The sequence below is a fragment of the Oryx dammah genome, unplaced genomic scaffold, assembly GCF_014754425.2.
Source record: "Oryx dammah isolate SB20612 unplaced genomic scaffold, SCBI_Odam_1.1 HiC_scaffold_10, whole genome shotgun sequence".
In the NCBI taxonomy this organism is placed as follows: domain Eukaryota; kingdom Metazoa; phylum Chordata; class Mammalia; order Artiodactyla; family Bovidae; genus Oryx; species Oryx dammah.
This window is the reverse complement of record NW_024070194.1, coordinates 65172656-65192631: the sequence shown is the minus strand read 5'-3', so window position 1 is coordinate 65192631 and position 19976 is coordinate 65172656. Positions and strand designations below refer to the sequence as shown.

At 46.0% G+C, this 19976-nt stretch overlaps 1 protein-coding gene across 1 annotated transcript in view; it reads right to left on the bottom strand.

Annotated features, from left to right (window-relative positions):
* Window positions 1–19970, bottom strand: part of CCNY (cyclin Y) — a 109233-nt gene extending 89263 nt beyond the window's left edge. The window contains exon 1 of the mRNA XM_040248427.1: window positions 19708–19970. Coding sequence (XP_040104361.1) covers window positions 19708–19861 — 154 coding nt within the window. The 5' untranslated portion in view covers window positions 19862–19970. The remainder of the gene's footprint in view (window positions 1–19707) is intronic.
* Between the last annotated feature and the right edge of the window lie 6 nt (window positions 19971–19976).

Here is a 19976-nt window from a genome sequence, read left to right as displayed (position 1 = left end):
TCACTATGTTGCACACCTGAAAGTAATATAAAATTGTAAATCAATTATACTTCAATACTCAATATTCTATAATGGTCTATCTATATGGAAAAAGAATCTAAAAGAAGAGTGGATTTAAAGTATTTGTTTAACAGATTCACTTTGCTGTACACCTCAAACTAATACAACACTGTCAATCAATTATACCCCAATAAAATTTTTTTAATAAAATTTAAAAATCATCCTAATGGTACTTCTGACCATTCCACCACATCATATTTTTAAATTAAACGCATAACATTATATTGAATCAACTTAAAAACTATGTCTGGGGGTAAGAAAGCAATCTTTTGGTATATTTAATTACAAGTGAGACAAACAGGACATAAAACGTAGTCAACTTTCTATCATGCTAGCTTGAATAACTTAAAGAAATAATCAAAAGAACCTTTAGTTAAATCTGAATACTTGAATTTCACCCCTACTTGCCTCTTCTCTTGTTTTGAATTATGGGCGAAGGGCTACAGGACCCAAAGTCCCATGAGAAATGAGATCAAAGGATCCCAAACCATCAAGAGCTGCTATAAACACACACCTTCATCAAGTGAAATGACTATAAATCTTGATCCTTTCATCATCCCTTTGACACCAATCTGAGGATGAGAACATTCAGATCTTAGAAAATTACATTCTTAACAGGAATATATGACAATGAACTCTGTGAAAATTGATTATCACTGAACACTGAGAGAGAGTGTATGAAACCTGTCTCTGCCCCCAAAGTTTGCCCCCCTCCTTCCTCAAAGCCAACTCCTCCTCCTCTCCTGCAGTTTCCACTCACTAGCACAGCGTCCTCCCGTCTCCAAGGACCCAGGGGCAGCTCTGAATTGTCACTCGGGCACTGAACTCCAAGACTGCTCCATTCATTCTCAACAAAGCTGGTTGAGTGAGCGGTGCGGGTGTTCTAACAGACTCAGTCTGCATGGCGCTGGGGGATGAGGCAGCAGGGCACTTCCACAACTTTCAAGACCACTATCCCACCTCAGACTTTCCACATGAACCCACGGGCTCCAGTCATTTCCTATTAGCAACTTCTCTGGCTCCAGAGCTCCAACACACCCATCTTCCTGAATGACTGACCAGCTGAGCCTGCTGCCCAAAACCAGATGCTCCTGAACAATGGCAGTCAGGACAGCCTGACCTGTCATTCTCAAACAAATGCCATTCATGAGTTTAGACTGGATCTAAAGAGTAGAGTAGACAGGGGGAAAAAAGCCCCAAGAACAACCTGATACATACGAGAGCCAATCACAGAACCGATGTGTAGCCAGGTGGATCAGGACTGGGGGAAGTGGAACAAGCAGGTAAGCGATAATCAGAGGTCCCATGACTACCTTCACGTGCAGATATCAACCGTATTGCAAAGTGAAAAAGTGCAGAAGGATGGCTCCACCGTGATGCCCCAGCGACCCTGCACTCATGTACACAGTCCCAGAGGCAGAACCGCAGCTGACCTGTCCTGGAGGGACACCTTGAGCCCCTCCCGGGACACGAGAGGAGGGGGCCTAAGGAGTGCGTGGAGCCTGCCTTAATCTGCTCTGGTTGCAGATACAAACAGCCTGGATGGCTTATAAACACCAGAAACTGATTTGTCACAGTTCTGGTGGCTGGAAGTCCATGGATGGGGTGCCAACACAGTGGGGTGAGGGCCCTCTTCTGGGGTGCAGACTTCTGATTGTACCCTCTCCTAGTAGAAGGGGTGAGGGAGCACGCTGAAATCTCTTTCATGAGGTACTAGTCCAACTCATGAGGGCCCCACCCTCACAACTTAGGCAGTCCCAAAGGCCTGAGTTGAATACAAACACAGTGGGAGTGAGGATTCCAACATATGAATTCTGGGGAACACACACTCTCAGACACAGCAGAGGCCACTTACCATCGGCCAATCCTGCTCTCTGGCAGCTGCCATGAGACCGTTCTCTCTGTCCCTGGGGTTCTGGTGAAGTGGGGGCCTTCTGCACTCCTCGCTCTGCCCCGAGCAGATGTCCAGAACATAAACCCACTGACATGTGGCTTCATGGCAGCAGGGTTCTGCGAGTCACACAATCATGGGTCCCTTTTATTTCAGCGCACCCCTGCTGGTGTGCGGGACAAGGATTATGTGATGCCGGCTCCCTTGTCTATATAGGTAATCAACCATCTAAATCAGAAGATGACTAGCCATATCTTTATAGTCAAAGGGTCAGGGCCTGGCCTTGCCTTGTCCTGTGTGTGTGAGCAGGTAAAGAGGACTGTTCGTTACCAAAGTCCAACTTTCTGACCTCACTTTCTTCAGCACAGACAGTCTCGTCTTCCTCCACTAAACCGTCCATTCCAGGGAGCAGAGCCGGAAATTGTCTTCAGTTTTTTCAGCTCCAGGTAGAAGGCTTCACACACTGGCTTGTGTGCAAGCTCAACTGTATCTGACTCTGAGACCTCATGGACTGTAGCCTGCCAGGCTCCTCAGTCCATGGGATTTTTCCAGACAAAGATACTGGAGTAGGTTGCCATTTCTTCCTTCAGGGGATCTTTCCAACCCAGGGATTGAACCCACATCTCCTGTGTCTCCTGCACTGGCAGGCAGATTCTTTACTACTGAGCCACTGGCAGTACTCCATAAACACTGTCAACAGCTCTCTGAACTCTCTACTCCGTAAGCTACCAGCAGATAAGCTGCCTCTCTTTGATTTCTCAGGACCAGCAAGCAAAATCATGTGAGTTTACAAGAGACCGGCTTCTAGTCACATTCTCAGGCAGAATGATTGGCTACTGATGTTACTGTGATGTTCTGGAAAGGAAAATATTGCATCTGTATTTCTTAAGGGGGAAAGCTTTTTCCAAACTAAGAGAAAAATTACTTCTAAAAGGCAAATTACCTGCTGGAAAAAGTGTTCAAGGAATGAGGAAGACATAGCAAAATGACACAGCTTGTAAAGAAACCAGTCTGCAGTTTGAAGAGGCTTCCACCAACCAAATCTGGGACAACTTGAGCAACAATAACAACAACAAAAAAAGAAGACGAGGGTATTGTAACTCACTGAATAAAATAAGAATCCATGACTCCATACTGGCAAATATATAGGTGAGAAGGAAGAGCTCACCCCTACAATAGATGCCTATCCCAAACATGGAAGGGGCTAAGTCACCAATGGACACTGCAGCTCGCAGAAAAAAAAATTCATCAGAAACAGGGTGTCAACACAGTCTCAATCTCCCCACAAATCACTTATTACTATTAACTAAAGCCAGAGTGCTGAAGAAACCTGGATGACATCATCCCTTAACCAAGGGTGAAGTCAACATCAGCAGCACTGGGTGTGATGTGCCAGTCAAAGCAGACTAACACATGGTGAATACCTAAGCCTGTACATCTTAGGATGTTGCTCTGTTGGTTAAAAATCGAAACTGGCAGAATGATCTCTGGGAATGCTAAGCTCTCACAGGTCCCTGGGTGGAGAAGCTGGCAAGTGGAGTTGGCACTGGTGGGTGTGGAGACCCAGAGGGTATTCTGAGCGTTTCAGGGTCCACTGATTTCTGCAAGGTTTGCTGGCTGGTGCTCCTTAGGAAAAGTCTGCCCACTCTATTTACTCTAGTCTATTCCTCACACGATACTCCGTTACTGCAGTTGGCGTGTGTGTGTGTTTGGTCACTCAGTCATGTCCGACTCCTGGCGACCCCGTGAACTGTAACTCTCCAGGCTCCTCTGTCCATGGGATTTTCCCAGCAAGAATACTAGAGTGGGTTGCCATCCCCTCCTCCAGGGGATCTTCCCAACCCAGGGATTGAACCTGGCTCTCCTGCACTGAAGGCAGATTCTTGACCACTGAGCCACTGGGGAACCCCTATTGCAGATACAGATTTGGTAATAATGCTGGTATCTCCTGTTAGAATCTAGAAGGAAAAAAGACCTGCTGCTACTACTGGGGCCATTCAAACCAAACGCAAACTCGAAACCAACCAACCAACTTGTCTACAAAGCACCCCCCCCCAAAAAAATCCTCTGGGAGAGGCTTTCAGTTCCCATCTTTACAATAAAAATTTTTTCACAGCTAAGTCAAAGTGTACATCATTTTAAAATGTTGTGAAAGTAAACAAGCATGCAAAAATGTGGATAAGAACCTTCTGTGCATTTTTATAATCTATTGAAATCAATTAAAGCCCAAAGCATAGTGTTATGAAGACACTTAAATGGGCAGTTTTAGAACAGAACAAAAATGCTTATTTCAATTCAAGTTACATAAACTCCTAAAAAAAAAAATCTAAGATAGGAAAGCTGACAGATGTTCACAGTCTAAGAACATTTTTTTTTTTTTAGTGGATAAACCTGGAATTTATAAGGGGCAAGCTCAGAAAGAGTGAGAAAGAGAACAGTAATTTTAGTAACCAATAGATTTTCCAGCTTTCAAATTAACAAAGGCCTCAAAGAAATTTTTTAATTTGTTTCTTAATAGAGATAACCATGCTTTTCTGCTAAGGTCCCTCTTTTCAAAACTATTTGCAAACTTACCCTTAGCTTGAGTTTTACTCAAATCAATTTACCTTAGGTCTACTAGGGAATTTCTTTTCCTACTAAGAAAAACTGAAATATGGATTTTTAAAATATACCTATCTGAAAAAATTATTTCCAAATGCCCTTCTCTGAAATGTGCTTCCCCCAACCATTCACCAGCCCCTGCATCCTCATCTTTTTATCTGTTTCCACAACAACAGAGATAATGCTTCTGCAGTCATGTCTAGATCCCCATCTTGACCTTCAGGCACCATAGCTGACTGGACGCCTTTCAGAGGGGAGCCACCCCCTTAGTTGGGCTGAGTGAATGCAGTCCTTTCTCCTGGGAAGCTGAAACACTGAGATCCTAGTCAGTTGGTGGGGGACTTAGAACTGAAGGAGGGAAGGAGGAAGGAAGGAAAGAAGAAATTTTATAGAGAATAAAAACAGACACAAAAGTAAATCTGAGACATGGAGAAAGATAAGACCAACTAAGCTTGACAAGAGAATTTGATAGTAAAATACTGAAGAGAAAGGCGCACCTGTTCCAACAGAGTGTCCAACTCCCAACTCCAGTTCCCTGTGAGACACAGGGTGCTCCTGGCCCTCGCTTTCCATGAAATATCCTCCCATACTTGCAACAGCTCTTCCCTCTCGCACTCCCCACCCACCTTGCTCTCGTGGTTTCAGTGGACTTCTGTTACATACCAGCAAGAGAATCTGGTCTAATGTTCACGGTAAGCCGCCTCCAATACAGCCCCCCAAATACCTCCAGGTATTTGCACTCCTGTGGATCACAGGTTCCTTGGGTGTGGGCCAGCCTTGAGCAATGATGAAATGCCATTTCTAACTTAGGTACAGAAAAGCTGAGGTTTCACCCTAGGGGTCTCTCTTGCCCTCTCAGACCACTGGTTCCAGGGAAGGCAGCTGCCAGTGTGAGCTGCCCTGGAGAGGCCCAAGGCAAGGAAATGATATCTACAGCCAGCACCTGAGGCCTTGGGAAGAGATTCAATTCCCCTAGTTGGGCCCTAAGAGGATGGAGGCCCCAGCTGACAGCTGGACTACAATGCCACCAGAGGCCCAGGGCTAAGCTAGGTCTAGTCCCGACCCACAGACACTGAGGATAATGAATGCTGTTGTTACTAAACTTGGGGGTAGTTTGTTACACAGCCTGATGACTAACACAATTTTCTAAGACACAATTCTCAATCAGACTAACATCATGTAAAGAAGGAACATTAAGATGGGTCAAGATTCATCTCCTCTGGGGAAATCTTTAACCTGGTGGCGAGAACCAGGGTGAAAGGCTCTGACCCCGTCAGGAGACAGCTCCCGCCTGCATACCACCCAGCAGGAATCGTGGGGCGCTGGGGAGGAGCAGCCCTCCCAGCAGGCCACCTGGCCTAGAGCTCAAGGATCTCGGTGGTCCCTGATGGTACGAACATTCTGTGATTCTATGAAGGTTAACTTCACAAGCTCAACAAAAACAGTTCTCAAGACGTTATTCTGTCTTCCATGTTACAATTTTGAGTCATCATTTTCCAGAATCCAGAGTATGTGGAAAATACACAAGACACTGCTCCCTAGTGAATATCCATCCATTAGGAAATCTTGTAGAACAAACGTCCCCCTAACAAGCAGAATCCATTAAATAAGATGGTCTGGGGACTAAGCCACCAACACGTCCAATATCATCTACTGGCTTCACACCATTCGGTGACCAATTCGTGTGCGATCTTTCTGAAGCAGTTTCCCTGCCCACTTCCTGCCTCTTCCCCACTCCCACTCCGCTTCCCTCGCCACCCGGCTGCCTTGGCAGAGCATCCCCTGACCACATCCCCTCACCACCTAGGCCAGAGGTCACCACTGGCCTCCCTTCTACCTCAGCATAAGGTACTGCAATCATTTATCTGCATATCTGTCTCCCTTAAAGGATCTTCAGGTCCTTAAGGGCAAAGTCTGAGCTACACTGTTCTTCGTATTCCCAGAATCCAGTGAGGAGCCTGGAATTTACTGGTACTTGGGCTGACCAATTACTTATTGACCTGCAGAAGAAATGAACCTTAAACTCCAACAGGGGGCATCAAATTCTCGCTCCTGTACAAAATGCCAGAGTAGCTGTGTGCTGCCCACGGTAGCCAGGGCTCTGAGCCCAGTGGTCACAGGCACCACGAATTCCCCTGTAAGTGGGCCAGACGTCTCTCAGCCAATACGTGCTACTGAACTCCACGTTCTCTCCAACTCTGTGGCTGAAGAGGACACATTCTAGAAATACTTTCTCACAAAGAATTTACCACTTGCTAGACATATTAGTTTAAGAGGGAAGGAAGCCCTCTGACTTCTCAGCATTAGCATTTTGCTCACATGGCCTGTTTTTTTCTATAGAGAGAATTCCAAACTGTCACCACGTTTCTGAACTCGGGGGGAAAAAAATAACGCTTTGTGATCAGCTTTGTGATGGGATCACTGATCCCATCATCAACAGTAATAATCATTTCAAATAAAACTGGTACCAAAAGTTGTGTATTGTCGGTAGACTTTAGAAAAATGAAGGCTAAAATGCCATACGCCAAGTGTCTTCTAATAATGCCTGAAAATTAGGTAAATTACCTGCACCCCGGGGAGCAAACCAAACAACATGGCCAAAACAGATCTCAGTGACGGCGCCCAGCTGGCCGCTTTGTTAAACCACCAACAGGTAAAAGGAGAAATAGTCACACGAACTGTTGGGCTGTAGACACTTGCAAGGCACACTGCTCTTTACCGAGGGAACAGGACGCAAGTTCACACTGGACACCCCTTTATATCCTGGTCACTGCTCACTGAAAGAGTCTTGTGAGGGCACCTGATAAGAAGCTCTTCTGGTCATACTGCCCCACGGTTTTGTTTATATGCCTAAAAGAAAAATACTTAAAATCCTCTAAAACCACAATTTTCTGTCTCAGAGTTCCCACACATTGCTAAGCACCACTCTGTAAGTGGTACAGAATGCGTTTTGCTGTTTCTTCCTGTGCAAAGAGACTCGCTAGCCGGCCTGCTCATGAAAGGAGCTGAAAGAACTGTAACACACTTCACTTGGGTAAGGCTAGACCTTCCCTTCCTGAGAGATCTCTTATTTCATGCACACAGGCATGTGCTGGGCTTGGTTAAACTTAGGAGTCTCTCTGAAAACAATACTGAAGGTCACTTTGGAGAACTTTAGAATACAGAAAGAAGTGAGAGCAAATGACCAAGCTCTGGCTACTTCTGAGGCTCATCTCTGCATCACGTCCAGATGAGTCCCAAGGACCAAGAGTGGCTCGACCTAATAACTCCAAACAGTGCTGCTAAATGGCATACTGCGTGTGCACAGACAGGCAGCCCCAGACGCAGTCCCAGCCTCAAGGACTCGGTCTTCCCATCTTTCTGCTGGGATCCTTTTCAATCCTGCAGTCAAGATCCAGGCAGCCAGCTTCCCTCCTAGCTCTGTAACAAGGGTGCTGACCAGCACCCCTCTAACCAGCAGCTGCACCTTGACCACAAGGATGCTTCCTAACCAATGATCTGTGCTATGTGTGCACTGACCGTATACCTCCAACCCCCAGGCTCTGGGAGGACACCTCTAACTTCAGGAACCAATATACACATACAGATACATACTTCCGTTTGTATCTTTATAAGGGCTTTTACAACGGAGGGACTGACATTTTGGCTTCAAATATTCATAGAAGCAACGTTTAATTGTCAGGAACACAGCATCACCATATTTTTGGGAGCTTTCTTCACCTGGCAAGCTACAAATCAAGACCTCAATTTCTAAACTTCCATCTCAAGAAACCCAAGCTCCACTTCCTTATTCCAGCAGTGGTGTGCCTGGGTAAAGAAACTTCTTGAAATCAAGTGACTTAAGTGGGTTCATCTCTCAACTTTTTTCCTTCAGAGTGTATAACAGTGCAACAGAGATCCACGCCCTGAGGGTTCCCCCTCAAGTTTTCTACTGAGCACGACCTGAACACCAAACCCTGAATCAAACACCCACCCAGGTCACCCAGATTGTCCAGCTGCAGAGATGAGATCTCATAAGGTCCACAAAAATACAAAACTGCACTGAGCAGTCAAACCAAGCCAGAATGAAGCAGAAAACACAGATCAGAGCTTTACCAACTCGAACAATCTTTACATTTCTCCTCAAAACAGAGTCTCAGAGGAGAGTCCACTGTGAGTATTGATAAAATATGAAAAACCCACACAAAAAACCAGCTGATTTTGAAGTTGAACTAAAAAATAAAACTGCTGGCTAAAAGAAGAAAAATGTACCACGCCTCTCAGTATATTGCATTAAAAAGGGAAGAAAGAAAGGAGAAAAAAAGGAAAAGGCACAGAGAAGAAAAACACATGACCTTTTAATCTGAGTAATGGAATCACACACCATTCAGTGCACCCAGAATGCCACGGCACCATCAGAGTCAAGGGCACAGATTGCTGTCCACAGCACTCCAAGGAGCCCCATCTCAGAGCCCGGGTCAGTTCCACGGAGTCCATCCATATGAGTACAGAAGGCAGTCCTGTGGGGGAACAGTGGCATGGTCCACACGGTGCCCCAGGAGGCCCGCACTGCAGGCTCTGGCGTGCGCAGGACGGCCACCATGTCAGTTTCTCTGTCACTTTGACTCACGGAGCCCGGCAGCTCAGTGGTTCTCAAAGCGGGCAGAGGGGAGCTGCCCTCTGGGGAAATGAGATGTGGCAAAGTCTGGAGACATGTCTGACTGTCCTGAGCAGTGGGTTGGAGGGAGGGGCGCTGCTAAGCATGCTACCATGGACAGGCAGCACCACCACCACCACCAAGGAAGGATCTTGCCCAAAGCGTCAACGATGCCAAGGCTGAGAGACCCAGTGGGCCTTCACTGAGGACGCCTGCTTTACTGAATGTGACCCTGATCTTCACCCCAAGAGGCCAGACTCCATAAATATCCCCTCTCACGTGAATACAGCTCATCAAGACAGAAACCCATTTATGAAAACCAGCTTGAGGTCCTTCTTGGCTGGACGTTAGCACTATGTTCCGGACCCAGAAGGCGGGGGACAGCACTCGCCCAGTGCCCCAGCTGCCACCCTTCTGCATCCAACGTGAAGACACAGATCGAGCCTGAGGGCCCTGGGGGCTGGGTGGCCAGGATGAGGGTGACTCACCTGGCCTCAGTGGCTGGGGCCCGCGCTTACTCGTTCCGCCCTCTCTTGTCCTCACACTCTGTCCACAGCTCCTTCTGTCCTTCCCTCTGAGCCATCACAGCACTATTTTACCCCAGACACAGGAATAACTTTTGTTTTCAAAAAACCCGATTCTAGATTCCCCAAGGGCTCTTCCCAGAACATTCTTGGTTAAATGAGAGAAGGCAATGTGGTCCAATCATCCAGTCTCCTGGCTCCACACCAGAAGCCCACAGGGCCCTAGCAGACCATCCCCACCAACTGAAAACCACAGCCACACTCGCCATCCAGACCCAGTCATTCTCAAAGGCTCAGAGACACCCAACGTGGCCCAGGAGCAGAGCCACTGAGCACTCCTGGGCCACCGTGGGGGCTGTGCTTGTCTGGGGGTCTTGTGCTGGGTCACCTCCCCGCTTCTCGAGGCCACTGCAGCTCCTTCACGCACACTCTGCTCACATCCTGCACTCCCATCACCTGGGGGCCAGTGACAGCTGCAAAGCCAGCAACAAAGTCACACCACACTCGCTGCAAAGGAGCAGGCCCTGCAGCCAGGCCAGGGCTCTGAACAACCAGCCTCTGGGAAGAGAGCGGCGTGCAAAGCAAGGACCTGTGCTCTCCTCCTCCAGTTCAGGGCTGTGTGGTTAAAACCTAAAGTCACACTTCTGAAGGCCAGCTCTGCTATGCTTCCTCCAGATGTCTGACAAAATGCAAGAAACAGAAAATTAGACATTAGATTTCTCTTACGAATCAAATGTACGCTAACATCACAGTGAATGGACGAGTCCCCACTGCAGCTTGCAGAAGACAGAAGGCATTTTCCAATGCTGCAGAAACTCTGCTCACTAATGCCTTTCAAGCAAAGGAGTAACAAGGACCAGACAGTAGAATAACCACCCATCACTTACAGCTTGAGGGGAAAAAAGATTGTCTGCATAAAACTGGCAAAAGTAATGTTCACTATAAATGAAAGTACTGCTTGATTGTTTTGGGAGTTCAAAATTTTCGAAGCTGTTTTGGGAGTTCAAAATTTTCGAAGCTGAATTCAAACACAGTATCATGACTTCAACTCTCGTCCTAGATTTTGGCAGGACACACGGGGAGCCCTAAAACCTGGACTGACAAGCAACTGTACAAAATCTAGATCCACATCTAAAAACAAGAGTATGTTTAAAAGATGATGACGATTACACTTAACAGAATAGCTGTCATCAACTGGTATCCTGAGTCAGAGGTTCATTAATGGACAAAATTCTAAGTGTGGAGCAAAGCCTTCTCTTGAAGTACAGGCCTTTCAACCTATCAATCCATGCACCAATTCCCCAGATTAATGGTCAATTTGCAGAGTGAGACAAGATTCCCCAAATATAATCAGAATATTTTTCATAGCTTTTCTTTCCCCACCAAGGACCAGAATCACACAGTCACAAGAGGGAACTTGCTTACAGAATGTTTCAAGCGCTACACTCATGGCTATACTACATATCAACCAACTCCCATGCAGAGTATTTCCTATTCACCCTCCTCAGAGTCACAAGGTCTATAATCAGAGGCATCCAAAATAGAAGTGACTTGCATTTCACCATCCAACGAAGATTTCTGCAAAGCTCATAGAGCACACTGGCAAGGATGTAACTGCAGTAGCTAACAATTATCTTTAGTGTACTCCAGCTGTATTCCTCTCAGTACCAGGAGCCAGCTGACATGTCTGCGGAGGCTGGTACATCTCTGCTGGGCACAGCACTCATCTGTCACACCCAATAAGCCCCCACTATACAGCCCGAGTAGAGGACAAAGACCGCAGAAAATGACCCAGAAATTAAAATCACACGTGCCAGGTAATGTATCTATAGAATAATAAAACCAGGTTGAATTTTTTTTTTTTTTAATCAAAGTAGTATAACCAAGGGAGACTAAACACTTAGCCCAGAGATGTCACCATTGCCAGAACATTTCAGAACTCCCTTTTTGGACTCTTTTCAGTCCAACTTTTGAGCCATATGAAAAAACAAATAATGAAAACAAAAATCTCTTTACAAAGTCAAAACCAATGTATAGAATGTCAGTATTCTGACAAAGGTGAAGAATAACGGATTTCAAGGCTTTCCACTCCAGTATTTACATGTTAAGTAACCTCCCAGCAAAGCAGCAGAGAAGCCAGCACACTGCTGACTGGGACCAACCGTCCCTGAGATGACCTCTCTTCTAAGAGCCACCAACTGACTTTCTAGGCAGAATCTTGCCAACCAAGGAGGCTGCCAAGTTGTCTGCTGTTGGGCCGACCACTTGATTTTAGCTTCAGCACGTCCCTCTCTCCAAGCTGGCAGAGAGCAACAGAAGCCTCAAAAAGAAGCAAAGGAAGGGACCATAGGTCTCCTCTGACCTCTGCAGCTGTAGAGCCAGCCGGTTAGACTTTTCCTTGAAAGAAATGGGCACAAACCATCCCCCAAATTTACTCAGGGCTGCCTGCGCTTATTTTTCAGCTCATCAACTCCTCTTTAGTTAGAGCAGTTAAAATAAAGCACCTGTATGCAGGCCTCTAAACCTTATTCTTTGAAGAATTTTTTTTTTTTTTTTAATCCCTGGCCTCACCCTTTGTCAGGGCCCAAGCTGATGTTCCGAGGATGAGGGCGGACGCGGACTGGCCAGCTGAGTGAGCCCAGCACCCACGGGAGAGAGGGGAGTTGCCTCAAACACTCATCCCACCCTCTCCGTGCGGCATTATGGTGTGACTGTAGAGAGACGCAACCTAGAAGGGCAATAAATGCCAAGAGGAGGAGGATTTGCAGTCCAAATTCTACTGCCTGCAAGTATCCACTCAAGTCACAGAGCTCTGTTTAACCTCATCCCACCCAGCTCTCAAACTCCACTTATCCTTCCAGGACTGTCTTGAACCCTCGATGTGTTTGCAGGACAAGCCCTCTGGATTCCGGGTTCTCTAGCTACAGCAAGTTCATACACAGGTTGCTGTAGCTCTTACCACTCACTGCATATTTAATTCAAGAAAATCAGCCTGAATGCTACATTCATAACGACATATATCCATCTAGCACCTCTGGTTTATTAACCATCTTAGTCTAATTTCAGGTTCCTCGGGTCACATGTCAAGGCAGTATGTTTAAGCAGAGATGCAGTGAGATTCAGTAGGACAGAGGATCCATAGCCAAGGCGGGGTCATGGCCAGAGTGCAGACTCCTGACTTCTGGGCTCTTCACCCTCCACCCACTTCACATAGCCAGAGGCATATTCTGAAAAACATTCAGAGAAGAGCCCTCCCTCTTCTCCCGGAAAGGTAGGACAGGCTAACAGTGAGTCTCAGAGCACAGAGAGGAAACGATCTCCTACCCGAGACTCGCAGCCACAAACTCAACATTTCACAATGACGCAAAGGCTGCAGAGTGAGCTCTCTCTTTCCCTCTAGCTCTCTGCTGAAAACACGAGAGGCCCTGACATCAGCTGCTGGTGCCATGCACTTACCCTGGGCACCCAGATGTTGAATCGTTAAGGGATTTGTACTTTGAAGTGTGACAAGTATAACACTGTCAATAGCTCTCTTGTGAAAAATACCAAACACTGCTTCCTTACAGACAAGTCCAACACTATACACTTGGAGCTACATCTCTGACCCTGCATGATTAAAACAGGATTTCAAAACTGCTCACGTGGCTTGTCTCCTATATTTTTCCTTTTGGTTCTGCCTTTTCCTGGGTAGGAATGGATTTCATCTTTGTGTTGTTAAGTTTCATCTAGCCAGAAATATGAAAGCAATTCATCTCAAGATGATAGAGACAATCAGCTTTGTAGAAAAGGGTGAGAAAATCTATTCAATATTATTTCACAGAATTATTTAATATGCACTCTTCTCAAAAAGGAGCAGAAAAGTAAAAATCCTAATCACAAATACTGCTAGCTAAAAGTGCACAGGCAACAACTGAATCTCTGAAAACAAGGCAAGTGTGGGCCAGGCACAGACCACCCCCCACCTCGAATTAGCAGGCACAGGACAGCTGAGGTGGGATCCTCTACCAAGTGAGGGCAGGCTGGACTCCAACTCTGCCACTAACCAGCTGCGGAAACTCGAGCAACGATCTTAACCTTTAAGACTCAATTACCTCTCCTGGAAAATGAAGACAAAGACGTGAAGAGATTCACTGCCCTTGTCCAGGATCTGCAAGACCAGGGCAAGAGACTGCACCTCTCCAAGATTCAGTTTCCTCATGCACAGCATGAGGGGATGGGAGCAAACGACCCCCTACTCTAAATCAGAGAGGAAAATAAGTAAGCGGGGTGGTGGTCAGGGAGCCACCTGTACACGGTCAGCCCACACTTGGTCAGGGCATCTTCACAACCTCACAGGCAGCACTGCTAATAAATTTTAGTTTGGAAGCAAAGTCTACAGGCATGGTTTTGCCCATCAAACTGGAAAGGCTAAAGTGGGTTAAAGCCCGAGAAAAAGAATGCATAAGAGATGAATTTCCATAGGCTGCAGACAGCATGGAAACTGACTGCAGGAGTCCAGGCTAATACTCCCCAACAGGCACTGCGGTCCCTGGAGTTTAAACACTGGACTCTCCCGTGCACCTCCCGTGCCTGAGATGAGTGGTTCAGATATCGGTGCTGTACAGCCCAGAACACACTTCACATTAAATACATGAAAATCACCGTGAGTGGCTGTGTCCCTGATCAAAAATGCTTATCTAGTACTTTTTGGTGTGTTAAGCATTTGAGACTCTTTTTGATCCTCAAAGATGTGAGACAGCTAAAGTCATTCATCTAAAGAGACAAGGAAAGAAGACTGAACAGTATCCTGTTGTTAAACAGATTGCCACTAGCCACGGTTTCCTTTCAGTTTCCTTTGTTTGGGTGTTTTTTCTTTCGCTATGTACTTTGAAATCTTTCTTGAGTTTCATTTTCAGGACATGACCCTATCTGCTTACCTCTCAGGTAGAAATGCACACCAAACAAAAAGTTTCCTATCCCAATCTGCTTTCATTACTACAAGTCTTACACATTCTCTTCCTCTCAATAAACACACACGCTGATGCTCTGACTGATGTCCTTCAGTGGGTGGCGTCACTCATTCATTCAACAAATAGAGCATGTCTGCAAGGTATCAGACAATCCACTATTGTAAGCATGTGTGTTACATCAATGAATAAAAGAGTTCTATTAGAACTTACATGCTAAAGTAAGTGGAAATAGTTATGGTTACAGTTGTATGCACGAAAAGGGGCTTCGCAAGTGGTGCAGGGGTACAAGTACATATACAATGCACTATAGCTGATATGCAATAAAGAAAAATGGTGGTGCACAAAAGGCATATTAGGATTGCTGATGGGGTGACAAGAGGGGTGTCTAGTGGGGTGTCTGGGAAGGATTCACTGAAAAGTGAGGCCTGAATTGAGACTGAAAGTGGTGAGGAAGCTAGCCAAGAGCACACATGGAGAAGAGAACTCCAGGCAGAGTGACAGAGCAAAGGTCCTGAGGCAACTGCATGTCTGATGTGTTCAAGGAACAGCACTGAAGGGGCCAGCGTGGCTGCAAAGAGCAAGTGACTGAGGCAGGTAGGCAGGCATGCAGATTACAAAGGACCCTGGGGTCCACTGGAAGGCCTGCGTTGTCAAATTCACTGTAAGGTTTTTATTCTATGTGACAGAAGGAGTCGCTGCAGTTTTCTAAGCAGAGGAGTGATGTGTTAAAAGTTCTCAGAAGGATCTCAGTGCAGCAGCAGTGCTGAGAACAGACTGCGGTGGGTAAGCTTGGAGAGAGGCAGGGAGACCAGTCGGGCTCATTACATGGCAACAGCAGGAGAGGTTTTAAAGTGGTCAGATTCTGCACCAGGTCTTAGTTGTGGCATGCGGAATCATTGATCTTCATTGCTGTAAGTGGGATCTGGTTCCCTGACGACTGATCAAACCTGATCCCCTGCACTGGGAGTGTGGAGTCTTAGCCACTGGACCACTAGGGGAGTCCCTCTGGATGTACTTTGAAGGCAGAGAGTCATGCCCTCCTAGCAGATTGAACAGGAGATGAGGAAGTGATAGGGTGGGCCAGGATGACAGCTAGTCCCTGGATGAAGTGGCTCTCAATCATTTTAAGATTTGAATTTGTCAACCCAAACTGACACACCAGGTATAGGTATTATAATTATCCTGATTTATTTGGCCTCACTGAATTTTAAATTCTCTTTAGTTCGTTCCTCCTCTTCTTCTTCCATAAAAAATGGTCCAATCAGGTAAGACCAGTTGTTACAGATGGAAGAAGAGAAACCACAGATATGACCCCGTGACCCACAGCCTACCCAAGAAGGCAAGCCCAGCCTAGTTATTATCTGATGGCTAGTCAAGCAACACTGGAAAGTTTCCACTTGTAATTTAATGGCTCCATGGCTTTGGGCAAGTCATTTCTCCTCTCTACTTTGCTTCTGGTCCTAAAGTAAGGATGATATTGTCCCGAAGGTTACTGTGACTAAATGTTACTAAATGAATGAGCTACTAAATGAAATGTTACTGTCACTAAATGTGACTAAATGTTACTAAATGAATGAGCTGATCTCAAGTAACATGTAAGTGCTATACTTTGTTACCATCATTGTTGCTAAGTGTTTCTGTTACTTCTTGATCTCAAAATAACTTTATAAGAAGTAACATTTCTTTCAGTTCAGTCTCAGTCCCTGGACTCTGCGACACCATGAACTGCGGCACACCAGGCCTCCCTGTCCATCACCAACTCCTGGAGTTCACCCAAACTCATGTCCATCGACTTGGTGATGCCATCCACCCATCTCATCCTCTGTTGTCCCCTTCTCCTCATTTCCCCAATCCCTCCCAGCATCAGTCTTTTCCAATGAGTCAACTCTTCGCATGAGGTGGCCAAAGTATTGGAGTTTCAGCTTTAGCATCAGTCCTTCTAAAGAACACCCAGGACTGATCTCCTTTAGAATGGACTGACTGGATCTCCTTGCAGTCCAAGGGACTCTCAAACATTTACTTAGTAACATTTATTTCATTTAGTAACTCATTCATTTTCTTACCTAATGAGTCTAACCTAAATTTCTAAGACAGGAATACCCTAACATTATGTGTCAACTGCTCAATCATGTTCGACTCTTTGCAACCCCATGGACTGTAGCCCTCTAGGCTCCTCTGTCCATGGGATTCTCCAGGCAAGAATACAGGAGGGATAGCCATTCCCTCCTCCACTGGATAGCATACACTAAATATAAAAGGAGGCACGTTCCCCTTGGGCATCATGGAAGCCTAATACAATCACTGAAATTCTACAGACAAACATCACCTGCTGTATTTGGGTGTGGAAAACGTGAACCTAGTATCCTTGGTGCTCTAAAGAAACTAACCTAACCAAGCTCTGTGAATTTCTCTGAATCTTCCAAGTCTAGCTAACTGGAAGGTCTTTCAGGACAGAAGAAATATGGTACTTAGGCACTTCAGCTTTTGTTATGTACTAAAATTAAGAACTCTTGAGACGCAGTTTTTAAAAGTTTAATCGTCTAACAATCAGAAGTTAAAATACAAATATATATATATACATATCTATACACTACAACTTAAACAAATCTATTCTCTTCTGTCAGCTTCTGACACAATGAGTTCCCATGGAAAATGCCTCTGAACAACAATGACAATTCCAAGACACCTCAACCGGTGATTTTCAAACCAGCAGCATCTCAGAATAACCTGGAGAGCTTTACACATACTCATGCCAAAGCCCAGTCCTAGACTTCTGGTCTAACTGAAATCATTGAGAACAGCTGAATAGGTAAATAGTACAAGTATTACTGACTAAATGCGGTAGACAGAGAGAACATTATTTAAATAGTGAATGAGGACTTCTGGGTTTAAATTAGCATCATAACCAGTGAGTTCTGGGGAACGAAGACTCTACAGCCCAGATGAGAAATCCTCTTAACCTGCTCTGGTAGTCTCTCAAACCACCCCAAAGCTCCAAAACAAGAACTGATGATCTTTCAAATGTTTTCTCAAAAACAAATGATGACCAAACTTAGACTTCTTCCAAATGAAAGAACACACAACATCATTCTACAGTTTTCTGGCAAAATCCTTCTACACCTTATTGCCAAATAGCTGACTGTAGTTACTTTTATTTTCCCCTTTCCTTATTATAGTCATAACAGCATGCAGCCTGGGTCTAAGAAATGTGAGTCTTCCTTTTCTTTGTATTACTTTAATCCATTATTTAAAACAATGTCTCTACCCAATAGTAGGACACAACACAAGGGAGAAGTTATTTCCAATGTTCCAACAATATATATGAATAACGATATTCTACAACAAAGTCATCCATTCCTTTATAATACAATAGTTATTCAGTCTTTATTACATGCTGGACACTTCTTTCAGGTGCTTGGCACCACAGAAGTGATCGAGACAAGTGGGACTTAATACCTTTCTGCTGTGCATATGTGCTAAGTTGCGTCATTCATGTTCCACTCTTTTCGCTCCCATGGACTACAGCCCACTACGTTCCTCTGTCCATGGGATTTCCCAGGCAAGAATATTGGAGTCAGTTGTCATTTCCTTCTCCAGGGGATCTTCCCCACCCAGGGATTCTTTACCACCGAGCTACCAGGGAGGGCTTCCCAGCTGCGCTACTTAGTGGTAAAGAACCTGCCTGCCAAGGCAGGAGACTCAAGAAATGCGGGTTTGCACCTTGGGTCAGGAAAATCCCCAGCAGAAGGAAATGGTAACCCACTCCAGTATTCTTGCCTGGACAATCCCATGGACAGAGGAGCCTGGCTGGCTACACTCCACAGGGGTCACAAAGAGCCAGGACTGAATTGACTTCACACCCATGCACCCAGACAATCAGGGAAGCCCAGGTTAACATAATGGAAGTTAAAATAACACCATTAGAAATGTCATACTGAACCCTAACTTACTGTCTACTATAAACCAGATATTTTATTAGTCTCTCTTTACATATGGTACCCATTTATATAAAGTTGTTCTAAAAAGATGAATTTACTATTTACAAGAAATTAAATGACGCCAAACAATGAAAAAATTATTCCCCGTGGCAGAGTTTAAATTTGGCTTTGCATACTAGATGGAATGCACCATTCTAAAAGTGACAAGAATGAATTATGACAGAGTTGTGCCAATTCATTCACACAAGAAATTTTTTTCAAATTAGTTCAACCACATCAACTGTGAAAAGAATCGGTGGTTTAAAAAAAAAGTCAAGATTTCATAAAAATATATTTCCAATTTCAAAATTTTTTAAGTTGAAAATTACATAAACTGATGCATAAACTACTCATCTATTAGATATTAAATCACATAAGCTTATTGATAAAACAGTACTAATAAAATACTGTAAGACCAATAAAATCAACAATCATTACTAGGAGCAGCGATCAGTCTTTTAACTTCCTTTACAAATCCTAGTCCAGAAGTCATTGAAATCACTCAGAAATTCACAGGACTGTAATTCAACCTCAAGCAAAAACAAGGGGACTTATTCCAAAGCTGTCTGCAAATCACTGCGATAATACTGTAAAGAAAAAAAAAATGTTAAAGAATTCAGGTGACGTTATTTGACTGCAATCTCTCAACATTCCCCCACCCCAAATCCTTTTTGTTGTTGGTATTTTGCGAGGAGGGCTGTGGGGATTTTTTTTGGTTTTTTAAAGAAATGGGGTCAGGGTCAGCAAGTGGGTTCAATTCGCGAGTTTCCGGGGAGCCGACCCAGGCATTCAGTCCTCGGCCATGCCCAGGGTCCCCATCTCCTTCGCTTCTAGGGATACAGATAGGCTCACCCTTCCACGCGCAACTCGACAGGCAGCTCCGCCGGACAGACAGCCGGAGCCCGGCCTGGACCCCGCCCCGGCCCGCTCTCCGGGGCGAAGACCCCGGTCCGCTCGCGGTAACCGGCCGAGAGCAACGGCCGCCGGGCGGGGCGCGGGGTGCGGGGCGAGCGTGCAGGCGGCGCGGGGCGTCGGAGGAATCAGAGGGACCCCCGCCCGCCCGCCTCACCGTCGATGTTCTCCCGGTCGCTGATGTGCTGCAGGTTGCAGCCCGTGTCCTCGCGGCTCAGGTCGGCGTCGGGCCGGCAGGACTCCAGCCGCGAGTGGGCATTCCTGCGGAGCTTGGGGCTGGACGACACGCAGCACGAGGCGGTGTTCCCCATGGCTGGCGCCCCGGCCCCGGCGCGGCCCCGGGTCAGCAGCGGCGGCGGCGGCGCGGCCTCGCCATGGGCGGCCCGGCTCCCCTCGCCCGGCCCGGCGGCCTGTCCGCGGCGGAGG